The 15011-nt window shown below is 36.8% G+C and overlaps 2 protein-coding genes across 3 annotated transcripts in view; one reads left to right on the top strand and one right to left on the bottom strand.

Moving 5' to 3' along the window:
- The window catches only part of LOC134743078 (calcyphosin-like protein), a 403310-nt gene that overhangs the window by 79555 nt on the left and 308744 nt on the right, over nt 1-15011 (top strand). For both annotated transcript variants that reach the window (XM_063676376.1, XM_063676375.1), the window contains exon 2: nt 8677-9441. In XM_063676376.1, the coding sequence (XP_063532446.1) occupies nt 8677-9441 (765 nt within the window). The remainder of the gene's footprint in view (nt 1-8676; nt 9442-15011) is intronic.
- Nucleotides 1-15011, bottom strand: part of LOC134743106 (calcium uniporter protein, mitochondrial) — a 144734-nt gene that overhangs the window by 110308 nt on the left and 19415 nt on the right. The gene's annotated exons all lie outside the window — the stretch shown is intronic.

Raw genomic sequence — 15011 nt, 5'->3', positions numbered from 1 at the left:
CAACGTCGTCGGGCATATTATCCACATCGTAAAATATAATGTCATTCGAAGAGCCTAAACATTAAACCCCTTATTCATTAAACTTTACGGGCCTGATTTTGTTAAATTATGTTTTTTCCCCTCACTAGCTCGGAAAGTTGTCTTTTATCCTTTAAAACAAGCAGGGAAAAACGCATTTTATCCACTAGTGGGGAAAGTAATTTGACCTTGGATGGAGCGTGTTTAAGTAGCTTGACAGATAACAAAATGAAAACGCTCATAATAATGATTCGTTTGATATTAATTATCATTAAACAAATGGTTTGAGAATCTAATAAAAAATACCAAATTTAGCTTTATTTAATGATTTTATGTCATAAACCTTACAGTTCCATAAGAAACGTTTGTTTTTTAATAATGATGTTAAATATAATTCTGAACGCACAAGTTGAGTCGATGCAATTTCAAAACGCATCATTGAGCATTGCATCATTTCATACGTCAGAAATGTCAACATTGTCAACAAAATTTTTACTTTTTTGTTATAATATCGTAAAAAAATGAGTGATTTCAGTGATGAAGATGATCTAACGCCTGTGGATGTTGCACTTTCCTCGCTATAGTGAGGTGAAAAGTTTTGTGTTACACACGGGTGCAAATGTATTTTACTTCTCGTGTGTTGAAACACTTGCTACGCTCAGGATTCTATTTTAGAACCACTCGCTTCGCTCGTGGTTCAACTATAGAATCCTTTCGCTTGCTCGTGTTTCAATTCCACACTCGCGGGTAAAATACAACTTTGCACCCTTGTATAACAAATAACTATTATCCCTTTCTTACAAATACATAAGTCAAAATGACAGATAAAGACAAACGATTCCTAGCTAATTCAGGCCAGTAACGCGTTTATAAATAACGCCATAAGTAATTAGATTATATGTTAGTGTTCTTAGTCACGTCGACGTACTTGACCTACCTATACAGATTTTATATAGCCCTGAACCTAATACAATATTAGTTTTGGTAGAACCTAGATAAATTTACTTAACCACCCGGCAAGCTCGGTTCTCCATACAAACGTAGTTCCGCTCTCATTTTAAAACTACTAGCTAGATTACTCTGAAACTCTGTACTTACAATAGGATAAGGTATATCTATGTCTGTAATTAGTTTATGTAGCTTCAGATACCATAGTTAAAAAAATACAGCGAATTTAAGTTTTTCATACAAAAGTTGTTTTTGCTCTAATTCGTTTGTTTTATAAACTGGAGCTATATAAATTAATTACAGACTTAGATATTCCTCATGCCATTGTATGTGCAAAGTTTCATTACAATCTAACACGTAGTTTTAAAATGAGAGCGGAACTACATTTGTATGAAAAGGTACAATTCGGCCGAGCTTGCCGGGGACTTAAGTTTGCGTTTAGTTAAAACATGTATGTAGCAAGTAGGTAGCAACCGATTAAACTAGATTATCTTGCTGTAACAGTTGACATACAAGCTAACCTACTTGTCAAGTTAAGAAATAGTTTAATGTAAATTAATGTAATGTGTTTCACGGAAAATGCCACTGCGAAATGACATTTGTCACTAAAGTGAACTTAAATCGGTAGACTGGTTCTTTAACCTTGAACTTCACGAATTCTTTGAGTCCATATTTTTAAACATTGTAATCTTGCAGAAGCTATGTTTCACTACCTCCGCCCTAGCTAACTTTTTACTTAATTGGTGTCAAAAATAAAGTGTACCTAATAAAATAAAATTACCATGCAGAACTATTTCATTTGATTACGAGTACATTACGTGCATTACTTAACTAAAAAATATAGACATGGTCCAGTATTGCGTAAAATACATGTATGGCTGTTCTAATAAATGTTGCAAAGAACGACATACGCGTAATTATGTAATGGATATCATTTCACTCGCGTACCTATAGTGTATTGATATCAATGCAATTATCTTACATTACGGATAAGTTGTGCCTTACTTTTATGAAGTGTCTAACGGGAATAAAAACTTAGATGTACAGTAAATGTATAATAATCTAGTTCGATATGGGTAGAGATTGTACTCTGGATGGATTTCAGAATGTTCGTAATAGTTAAAGATAAAGATTCTTTATTTGCAAGAATACGGGAGTTACGGGATTAGTTGTGCCTTAAATCATTTACTATTCTATTAATTTCCTTGTGTGTCGAGATAGAAATAGTAGTAAATAATTTTCTGTGTAGGTATGTTTTTGAAATTTATCCTATATTGATGCAAAACCTTCTGCTGTTCAATAATATGTCTATTACCATCACCACCCAATGTCAATATGCACAATTGACATTGACACGTTGTTAAAAGTGATCGATCAACGTATGTCATCACTTACTCTATATTATTTTTTGCAATCCTATAAATAGTTCTTCAAGAACAATAATGACAGCGAAATTACCTTTATTTATATAAATATTGGACTGTTGCCAATAATTGTTACGGGCACTGTCGTAACTATTTACTTATGCGCTATTTTAATTTCAGACTGATTTTTATTAAGTGTTTTGGTTTGTATTTCACGCTTTATTGTGTCAAACCGCGTTGGTAACATGAAATAGGCGTGGCATAGTTTCATGTTAACAAAATGTCAAATTAAATATGAAAACGTAATGGTTTTTACTCGCCTACGGGGAGGTTCATGATTTTAGTGTCTATTATGTGGTTATGTTTGGGTCGTGTGTTACATAGCGTCTATATAACTGAGTCGATTTGGCGAATGAGGTGTCAAACCATTGGACTTTGTAACGCCGGTGACATTTTTACGAGGTTTTGTGGTAAAACGGAGGGCTTTACCATGTAACATGGATACTTGGAATCATTTTTATGCTAGGGTTTTATGTTGCCCATACTCCTACTTTTTCTTTTGTTCATTTGAATCATATATTATAATAATTAATCTGTTTTCATTTTTGTTCGAGCACTTACTTTTAATTAATATAAATAAACCATAGTTACAACATCAATAAAAACACGTATGAACACAGATCGCAACTGGGGTGTCACGGACGGAAGAAAGCGGCGACCGCGGATGTGGATAAAAAGTTAATTATGTGCCAACTCGCACTATGTTCCCCACATCCCACATACCAACAATACACGCATTTATATTACGAATTGCAAACGTATCATTACGGGTCAATGTCGAATATCAACCTCGATAATGAAAACCAGTTTTTATTTACATTCAGATGGTGGCGAAATTTTAGTGAAATGTTTATAAAAGACGTTTACGCCCCTCTCTGGTGACCTACAAATATCTGACACTGAATCACAGACACTGTTCTATTTCAAATCTTTCGTAAAAAAATGTGGTGCGGTTGACGACGAATACGAAAATAAAAGAAACGTTTTAACGATGCTTCTGCTAGTTAAAACAGTAGCGTCAAAAGCATTTCAGATTGAGATGTGATTAAACAATCAGACTACATTAAACAATCCTATTATAATCGTTACCAGCCTGTGTACAATGTACAGCATCCCACTGCTGGGAACAGGCCTCCTCTCATTGTAAACAAGACAATTCGGACCATGCTACATCAACGCAGATTAGAGACTTCTTTGAATTTCTTCGCAGATGTGTGCAGGTTTCCCCACAATATTATCCTTCACAGATAAGTAAATGAAAAATGAATTGACATTTTGTATAAAGACATGTTGTTCTGGTACGAGCCGAACCAACGACCTCCAAATTTGAAGCCGGACGTCTTGCCCCTCGGCTACCAGTATTGAAAATAATAAGGAAATGCGAACAACACATAGTTATTGTAAACACTCTGCAAAAAAACAGTCATGAATGAACAAATAATAATAATAAACAATAATCACGTAACTGAGAAGGTGGGAAAGAGGGGAAGGATAATTTATACATTTAAAAGATTAAGTAGGTAATTACAGTGGATTCAAAATATACATCAACACACGACACGACATGCCAGCCGGCTAAAATTTATCGACACGATTTGATACAAGAGACTATTAATTAACAGCATAGTGATAGGAAAATTTGCAAAACATTGGTAAACCTTCAGTAAAGACACTGCACGTTGTGTTAATTATGTGCAAATTACAAGGTGAAGGGCGATTTTTTGCCGGCCGGATTAAGCAATTCATTCATTGTTTTTAATGTCAAGTTTTTTTGTCTCATCCACTACTATTTAACATACTTATAAGTACACAAAAAATTGTCAATAATAAAAAAAAATTAAAACCGACAGTGTAACTTTAAATCGTTAGAGATCCTAATCGGTATTTCAAAATGATAAAGATGATTTTCAAATCCCTACAATATGATACCCCACTCGATGTAGTATATATATACCATAAGACCATCACACTGTGATTGTTGTGCCATTTAGTATCCTAGCTAAATTGGTTGTTCCATACTTACACTATGGGATGTCCAATTTAGCTATACTCGTATTGGCAGCGGTTGTAAAACTTTCATAGTTACGGAACCCGTTTGGAAAGCGAAATATTTGACGGAGCCCCAAATACAAATTTTTCGTTTGTCACTGTGGACCATACAATATACTTACCTATTTATATTAGAGCTGTTTTTTTCTTAATAATACTACAAGTATTCTCGCGGAACCCCAACAGAGGCTTTGCGGAGTTGATAATTTTAGATTAAAGAATTATTAAAAAAAAGGGATTATGTACTCGTATGTGTGTGTATCATACAACCAAAGTTAGGAAGCGCCTACATATTTATAGAAATTGGCCAAGCTAAGCTTCGAAGCTGTCTCACTTGTACTTAAACGTAGCGTAGTATAGTTATAGTTGTGCTGTTCCCGAGAAAGTTCACCATGTTGTATGGGGAATGTTCTCGCGCGAGAACTAAAATAAGTATAATGCTGTGGAAAAGATGCCTAGCATTAATATTAAAAGATACCTAAGCATAAAATGTTTGAATTATAAGCCTTTAAATTATCATATCATTATAATCTGTATTCTTGCTCTCATTTATCTGGCAATGATTGATATGATAGATAGAGATTAAAGGATAAAATGTCATCATTATCATCACTACCACATGCTTATTTCGCCACTATTTTAATTATATGCATACTGGAAACAATAAACAAGCATACAGTGCGGAGAACGACACATCCTTAGTTTTAAATACCTACGCCATTGTTTTATACACACGCCGGATGCGTCAAGAAATTGGGATCGTCCTGTGTCCAATAATTATTGTCAGATGCCTCGAGCTCTGAGACTGTACTGCACTATGAACCCGGCCTTCTTAGTTTAAATAGACCGAACACGAAACTTACGCTTCTTTGAACTAATTCTACCACTTACCTACGTGGTTTACTTAGAAACCTAAGAGGTTTTAAGCGGAGTTGGTAATACGAGGGATATTGAATTCCGACACTCCTAACTTTTCTTGTTTTTGCAGTTGGCCGTATGAACTTTTACAATTACAGTTCGATGCAGTTGTATATCAGATAGCTGAGAATACACATAAGGGAGTACCTATATATACTTACCTATGAAAAATAGTAAAAATACTTTAAAGAATATCCGCTGCAGATATTTAGGTAACAGTTTTTTTATTTATTATTTATTTACATACAAGATATATACAGTGGTACTACGTAAACGAAATTAATAACTAGCTTAAATTTAAAATAGGCACTTGAGGCATTGTACCAAGGATACTGGCGGCATATATTTCCTCGCTGTATCGCAATGCTGATACGTTGTGCGAGGAAGCAGCCAGCTCTTCGGTCACCAGTTACGTCAACCAGACGCTTCGCGATTTCTGCAAACAACTTGTGCGCACTGGTACCCCATGGACAACAACTTACTTTGCATCAAATCAGTTTAAGTTGAACATTGATTTAATTTGTTTCGAAAGTCAAGGACACGGGAATTTATGTGAGACCCATTTTATTTACTTAACTAAACTATTAGATAAGCAACAGAACCTAATTATAAGAGCAAATAGACGTGATCACGATTTGTCTTGTTGATTTAATGCAACATATTAATATTAGGAGGGAACAGACGAATCGATTTTTATTGCTGACAGACAACTGTTTGGTAAACAGCCAAATGCTCATACACGTGTAGTGACCGGACAGCCTCTTCAATTGCAATGATTTATAGTTTTACTTTATCAATTTACAAAGCATTTAATCACAAACTATGCGCTTCATTGTATTTAATGCATGAAAAAAAAGTCGTTACTTACCTATAGCCTGCTTCAGAAATCACTGCCTGTACACTAAAGTATTTGTAGTATAAACATATTACATTAAAAATGCATGGTTATAAGAGACCGTCTAATCTACGCTAACTCTGCACCGACATTGACAGAACAAAGTCTTAAGAGTGTCATTACGAAGCGTCTTATTTTCGACACTTCCACGCTTTGTCATTGCAGTTTGTTCAGAATTAGTAGAGACTGCCACTACTATAGCTCAGACACCGCATTAGAGGTAACATATGACAACAATATATCAACTGTCTTAAATCGCCCATGTTCCATTGCAATATTCAATTCAAGAAGCTTATTCAAGATTAAAAAACTTCGGATGGTCGTATATTACTGTCAGCGCTAAGGTGTAATAGCTAAAGATCTGGGACACTGGTAAAATTCACGGCTTGCCCAAAAAGGTCGACAAATGTCCCGCGACGTCTCTGGAGCGTGAATATTTATAGACGACGCTCTTAGTAGACGGCACAGAAAGTGTTAATTTTTTGGGAAGTGGTCAAGAAACTATAATCTCTCTTCGAGTCTTCAGAAAACATGATAGTACGGCGCAAACATACTCTGCTTATATACGTTGTGTTTTATTTTACTACCATTAAATCATAATCCCACAAATGTACAGATTAGTCAGCGAAAGAGTGCAAGTTGCGCCCCTCCATAGAAGATGCGGGAATTACGGAATAGGGGTCGCTTTGGATGAATGGGTCTATTTTTCCCTATAGTCACCTTTAAAGCGTACATTTTTAAGCGGAAAGGGAACGGCCGCTTCTCCATACAAACGTAGTCCTCATTTTCCTCTTAGAATATTGACATTATGGAAAATATTTTTATATAATTTGATATGTAACCATCTAACCATAGCTATGCGCCTACGTTTGATTTTTTTAGATGTTTGATTATTGTAAAAATTAGGAGCGAAAAACAGATTTCATACAAATGTAAAAATCGAAAAAATCAAACGTAAACGTAGGGGCATGATGGTTATAGTTTATATACAATAAATTGTATCAAAAAAATTCAATGAAGGACTATACGTTTGTATGAAAAGGCGATTGCGCACGGGTCCTCCACTTTCGTCTTAAAGAAAATAAAGTTGCTAAGTTTCCTCATAGCTGCACTGAGACGTTCCTGGTTATTTATGAACATGTCTACAAATTATAGACACAAAAGGAAAACAATTACTATAAATTATCCCGCTTAACCGGCTCAACGAATAAACTTTGTTAGGTCTGAGCATGATGTTCGTTTTTTAGAGTTTCGTACCCAAAGGGTAAAAAGGGGACCCCTATTACTAAGACTCCACTGTCCGTCTGTCTGTCTGTCACCAGGCTGTATCTCATGAACCGTGATAGCTAGACAGTTTAATTCTTCACAGATGATGTATTTCTGTTCCACTATATAACAACAAATGCTAAAAGCAAAATAAAATAAATATTTAATGGGGCTCCCATACAACAAACGTGTTTTTTTGCGGTTTTTTGCGTAATGGTACGGATACGGAACCCTTGGTGCGCGAGTTGCACGCACTTGGTTTTAAAATTATTTTATCCCGTGCCAACGTATTAAAATTCGGGTGGACAAAAACTATGATGGTGCAGCCAAATGCCTTCCTATTAAATTCCGTTTCAGAATAATAGTAGGCGCCGGGTTTAAAGACGACGCTGTTTTGGCACGACTTCCAAATAGTATCTGTAATGTTATGTACATAGCCTTAATGTTATGTATTAGGGAAATTTAAAACATTTGAACTTAACCTGTCGATTAAACGGAAAGTAATTTTATTAACCTCAAATTACAATATCGCATTATAAAAGTTGTAAGTATAAACTGTAGAAAAAAGTTTATAATTTAGCTTTTAATATTACGTCACTGAAACCATAATAACGAAATAATGATCTAACAAAAGGGGACTTCATAAAAGAGGTCACCCTGAATTTCAATTTTAATGCCCATTTCGCATGAACAATGACGAATTAGAAATTATAAGAAAAACCGTCATATATATATTTTATGTAACACAAGTGCATCAGAAAGCCTTTTTGGAATTATTATTTTATAACATAATATTTTTTTCTTTTTTGATATGATAATCGAGGGAAATAAGATATGTGTATTTGACAAGACTTGTTGTCATACCGCTTGTACGCGGCACTGGCAGATCGCCAACGATTCACAGCCATAATAATACCGTTACAGGGCGTTATTTCGCAAAAATCCTGAGCTAAAAGGCTAGTCCTTGATAAGTCTCGAAGAATAAAATATTCGGCACACAAAAGAGTATCCTAACTCAATATTGACTGTGACGTCATCTTAACAACTATGACTCAAACAAACCACACCAAAAGCGTATATCTTAAGCAAACACGGTTATCTTAGCTTCACACAGAGGGAGAGGATCATAATCTAATCTATTTGTGTTTTGCGTTTCAGGCATTCAGTGGACTCGGTCGCGTCGTATTCTAGCCAGAATCACGTTGACCGCATAAGGACACAGAACTTCTCAGCGGCTTCTTGTCAAGACGAAGGCGACTTCGGATCGATTAAGACAAGCCTCTTCAGGCGCTCTTCATCCAACTTGGAATACCCTCACAAAAGACCCGAAAGCGTTACGTCCAACACCAGCTCCACAAGAAGCCGCCTTCGAGAACTTGTTGAAAGGAAATCGAATCAGGAAGAGCACAAAACCGCAGCAAACACCGTCGGTGATATCCAGTATTTTGAAAATCCTACGGAAACTTTAGAGTTCGATAAACGGAGAAATTCACTCGAATCCAAAAAGAGTCAAGAAGAACGGCCCAAGAAACGGAAGCTAACTAAATCTAAGGAAAAGGATAAGGAAACTTGCGAGAATAAGAACAAAAAACACGAGAAATACCAAAGTAAATTAGCCGAATATTATAAGCTTCCTGTTCAATTGCCACAAGACGAGTTTTACCAACATTTGACACGGTCTAAAGCCGCGGAAGAACTGCTTCAGAAACGATTTTCAAACTCTGATACCGAATTCAACGGCAGTTATGGTAGACTGTGTAAACACAAAGAACCAGAAGGTTTCAATTTACGTCGTAGCCGAAGTTTAGCAGTTATCAGAGAAGAGACTTTCACTGATCTACAGATTCAAAACCACGCCAAGAGCAAGCGGTCTCAACTCATACCTCGAGCTCGCTTATTCGACAAACCTTGCTTTAAAGACAGGTATTTATTATTATATTCACATATCAACCATAGCTACTTACGTAAAATTATTTATTGCAATACTATTATATATTTTACTTCGTAGACTTCATTAACTTTACGTACATAATCAATTTGTTTGCATTGATATATGGTGAGTTGTGTGCTACATATATGCTATGGACACAGACACGAATTTGCGAAAAAAGATTGACTGTTCCGGCCAAATAAATGTTGATTATCTAATTAGCCCAAATGTTTAATCCAAATTATGTTAGTCCAATAAAAAAAGTTCCACTCTCATTTAAAAACGACTAGCTAGTTTTAACTTTGTATTTACAATAGGATAAGGTATATCTATGTCTCTAATTAGTTTATGGAGCTTCAGATACCATAGTTAATGAAAAAATACAGCGAATTTAAGTTTTTCATACAAAACTTGTTTTTGTACTAGTTCGTTTGTTTTATAAACTGGAGCTATATAAACTAATTTCAGACCTAGATATACGATATACCTCATGTCATTGTATGTGCAAAGTTTCATTACAATTTACAATCCAGCACGTAGTTTTAAAATAAGAGCGGAACTACGTTTGTATGGGAAGGTGCAATCCGGCCGAGCTTGCCGGGGACTCTTAAAATGGCCTTTTATCCGCGTTTTCACATTTTGGTCCCATAGTGAAACTTCTTAAGCTTAGGGTTGAAAATGCAGCCTGTAGCCTTCTTTCTTTCTACTTATATATTTAACTGGCCGTTGGTAGCCCTTTTAAGTAAACGGCCTCCACTGTCCGACTGACCGTCAAGAAAGTAATAATTGCTTTTTTTGCCTGGATTTATTTATATATGTTAACCCTAATGAAACTAAGTATTACTTAAAGGTTATCCTAAAAAATGCATTTTGCCTAGTCTGACACGTACTTTACCTGTGTTTACTAATTCCTGTACATTTATATAAAATAAACTATACTAGTATCGCTCAAGAAAAGTAGAGGGTAGGTAATTTAAAAGGATAGTTTATTCTACTGTAAACTAAGTGCGAGGCGGAGTTGGGCATAGAGGCACTACACAATTTTTCATAACGTTTTGACGTTTTTTACTTCAGGCGACACACGTCGCCGATTGAAGATTGTTTGTTGTTATTCAGTAGATTTCGATTTATAATAGAATCACACCATCTTGTTAAATTCAGGCTAAACCAACCGCGTCATTTAGTGCATGTGTGAGTTCAGCTAATGCATAGAAGTCCTTAAAGATCGGACAAAGCCAAAAGGGCGGGCTTTTTATTTTAATTATACATACATTATATGTATAATTATACGATGTTTGTTACCGATGCCAAAACATATCACAGACTTATTTAAATGTATCCTCAATTCCTCATATCTCATACATCTACATACATACTAACATATATATTACATATGCGAAAGTGTGTGTCTGTTACCTCTCCACGCTTCAAACTGCTGAATCGATTTAGTTGAAATTGGGTATAGGTAGATATAGTTTGAGTCACGGGGAAGGACATAGGATAGTTATTTTCCAGAATTCATCCTGTAAGGGGGTCAAAAGGAGGATGGAATAGAAGCTTGTGTTGAGATGAGAATCAATAACCGCTCAACTGATTTAGATCAAATTTGGTATAGAGATAGTTTGAGTTGTGGGAAAGGATATAAAATAGGTTTTATCTCCGAAATCATCTCTTAAGGGCGTAAAAAGGAGGGAATCAATAATTTCTCAAAAATAGGTCTAAGTTTAAGTCTTTTATCATTTAACTTTTCGTTAGAAATAAAGAATGTTTATGTTGACCAATTAGTCATTCCTTTAGGCCCTTTAGGGGGTGAAAAGAGGGGTGGAATTTTGTATGGGGAATCAATAAAAAGCAGATTGGATAAATAAAATAAGCTACCCGAAGCGCTGGCCTAGCGGTAAGAGCGTGCGACTTCCAATCCGGAGGTCGCGGGTTCAATCCCCGGCTCGTACCAATGAGTTTTTCGGAACTTATGTACGAAATATCATTTAATATGTACTGGTCGTTTTTCGGTGAAGGAAAACATCGTGAGGAAACCGGACTAATCAAAATAAGGCTTAGTTCCCCTCTGGGTTGGAAGGTCAATTGGCAGTAGTGATGGGTCGTTACCAGTAACTTACTCAAAAGTGGGAATATTCCCGGTAATGCTACCAGTAACATTACCCAGATCGGTAACATTGAGTAACTTTGAAAAAATTATTAGAATTGTATATGCTTTTTTCGTGTTAAATACTTAAGAAAATAATAATGCTATTATTTACAGTCATAAAACAGTCAAGGAATCTCTGAGAGAGTAAATTCCCAATGTTACCGGTAACATTCCCAATATTACCAGGTATTTTTCCAAAGTTACTGGGAACATTACTATCTGGAAAAAATGATTAAAATAATGCTTAACTGTATAAAGTAAAAGAAATTATGTGTATAAATCAGTTTAATTATTAGAATAAACCAATCAACATCTAGATATATAAAAGAAGAAACTGACTGACTGACTGACTGCCTGACTGACATATCAACACACAACCCAAACCGCTGGTTCTAGAGATTCCAAATTTGGCACGTAGGTTTCTTATAAGGTCTAGGGGCGCACTAAGAAATGTTTTTTTCAAAATTCACCCCCCAAGGGGGTTAAATGGGGTTCAAAGTTTGTATGGAGATTTGGGGAAACAAGATTAGTTAGACTATTATATTCGAAACTTCACAGGAGTATTCCTAACGATAAATGAAAAACACGTGTTACAGGTTTTTTTTTTAAATTCCCCCTAATAGGGGGAAATGTGGTGAGAAAGTCTGAAAATCAACATGGGTATTGTTTCTATGGTTTATCGGGTTGCTAATTAGGAAAACAAGAACGATTTTTAAATCCAACGTGACGGACGTGAAAAACCATCTCCCCTGTTGGGGTGCAATGGGGTTGAAATGTCTAAATATCAATATGGGTGTCGTTTTTATGGTTTTTTGGGACGTTAATTACGAAAATCGCATCGATTTTGAAATTGAATAATGAGCTCATGAAAATTCTTGAAAGTACTCGTATTTGTGCCAAATTGCAATTCAAACGGTCCAGTAGTTTCGGAGCAAATCGGTTGTAACAGACGGACCGACAGACAGCCACACGTGATCCTATAAGGGTTCTAATTTTGCTTTTGAGGTATGGAGACCCGCGTTATCCTAATAGATTTTTAAATTTGTATTTGGTGCCATCTCGATCGTCGTCAATCGGTACCTAGGCGAGTGCGGGCGGCGCGGCGGGACGGACGGGGCGGAAGGAGTAAGTCATCGGGAAACTTCCTGCATCCGTAATGAGTACGTTCAAGGTGCTACAAGAAGGTGGTTGTCTGTTTGCTTCTTATAAGTTTAGCTTTCCATTCTAAGTAAAATGCAAGACATCGTAAGTACATATATATGTATTCTACCTACGATCCATATACCATATAAACCATCTTTTGTAAGTCGTTATAAAACTATATTTTCTCCTTCCCCTGCCTCCCCCGCACCCTGTACATTAGACAAAACGACATAGATTCTTAAATCACGCGGGCGAAGCCGCGGGCAAAAGCTAGTTTTGTATAACGTTTCAAGTGGCAAACGTCATTTTTGTTGTTGGAATTTCGATTTTATATTAATTAATCAAATTTGAAATTAGAGTAGTAGAGTAAAGGGATAATAAATAATGATCACAGTTTCATATAAAATATTAGCTTTTGCCCGCGACTTCGTCTGCGTGGAATTAGTAATTTGGGTAGCTTATTTTTAAACAATCAGTTAGATTTATTGTTTCCCCATACAAACTTTTACCCCTTTTTACTACCTAAATTTTACCCGCTGAACATTCAGCTTGTGGTAGCCCCCTGGTGGGAGATCAGCAGCCTCTCCAGCAGAAACTTGGTCACCACAGTCTTGCAGGCACCGAGTGACCCATGGGAAGTCACCTCCAGGTGTTCTACGTCTTGGAAAATTCAACCTGATTACAGCAAACAGTATCTACTGCACGTTAAGCGTGTAGTAGCTCTGGTCAGACGCCTGCTTCATCTGGCAGACCTCCAGGTGTTCCAGGTCTTGGAGAACTTAACCTGCCTACAGCATACTCTACCAACTTCAGATTAAAGGAGTTTTACCCTCATCAGGTACATCCAGCAGCACTCCAGGTGTTCCAAGTCTTGAGCTATCTCCATCATACACTAGTACACTACCAACGACACGTTGAGCGAGTGTTACCCCTGACCTTTTGTACCCAGCAGCACTCCAGGTGTTCCAGATCTTGAAATTTTTGTTCCCATAATACACTACCAGCGGTACGTTGAGCGAGTGTTACCCCTGATCCGTTGCACCCAGCAGCACTCCAGGTGTTCCAGGTCTTGAGCTTTCCTCATCATAAACAACCAGCGTCACGTTGAGCGAGTGTTACCCCTGACCCTTTGCTCCCAGTAGCACTCCACATTGTCTTGAGCTTTATCCATCGTATACTACCAGCAGCACGTTGAGCGATTGTTACCCCTGACCCGTTGCACCCAGGAGCACTCTAGGTGTTCCAGGTCTTGAGCTGCCTCCATCATACATTACCAGCGGCACTTTGAGTGAGTGTTAGAAGAGTGGAGAGGAGAACAGGATGACTTCGGGAATAAAAACTACTCCCTCCCCAACAATTAAGACTATCTCCATATCAAATTTCATCTAAATCGGTTTTATTAGGTTCCATACAAACTTCCACTTCCCTTTTCACCCCCTTTAGGGTTGATTTCTAGGGTAAAACCTATCCTATGTCCCTCACACAAAATAGGCGCAATAGTAAGACGTCGAGTTGCGGAAACCAAGCCCGCGAATATCTATCCTATGTCCTTCCCCAGGACTCAAATTATCTCCATACCAACTCATCTAAATCGGTTCAGCGGTTATTGGTTCCCCATACAAATGTCAACTCCCCTTTCCATCCCCTTAAGGGGTGAGTTCTGGGATAAAAAAAGTATCCTATGTCCTTCCCTGGTACTCACTATCTGTATACCAAATTTATAAAATTGATCCCATAGCTCTTATGTCAGCGAATTAAGAACTATGGGACATATTTTTGAGTAAGTTGTACTAAAAAAATAAGTTTTGAACCTTATTTTATCTCATGTAAGTCATCACTATCGTCAGTTTCGTATGTTACCGGCTTTTGGGAATGTTACTGGTAACATTGGTAACTTACTAGTAACATTCCCAAATGGAAACTTACTGGTAGCGGGAATGTTACCGCTGCCCATCACTAATTGGCAGTCACTTTCGTAAAAACTAGTGCCTTGCCTACGCCAATTCTTGGGATTAGTTGCCAAGCGGACCCCAGGCTCCCATGAGCCGTGGCAAAAAGCCGGGATAACGCGAGGAAATTGAGTTGATAAAAAAATAAGCGACACAAATAACTGCCTGCGAAGACTACCTGCAGACGAAGTCGCGGGCAAAAGCTAGTATACAATATAGTTGTTCGCCGTAATAGGAAATCCAACATATTTACGCTCACATCTAAATGTGTCGATTTATTAGTGGAGGGGCGTTTATTTTAGACAACTGAACAGTAAATCTT

This window comes from Cydia strobilella, chromosome 7, assembly GCF_947568885.1.
Source record: "Cydia strobilella chromosome 7, ilCydStro3.1, whole genome shotgun sequence".
In the NCBI taxonomy this organism is placed as follows: Eukaryota; Metazoa; Arthropoda; class Insecta; order Lepidoptera; family Tortricidae; genus Cydia; species Cydia strobilella.
Note: the sequence above shows the minus strand (reverse complement) of the source record. Positions and strands in the feature narration are given on the sequence as shown.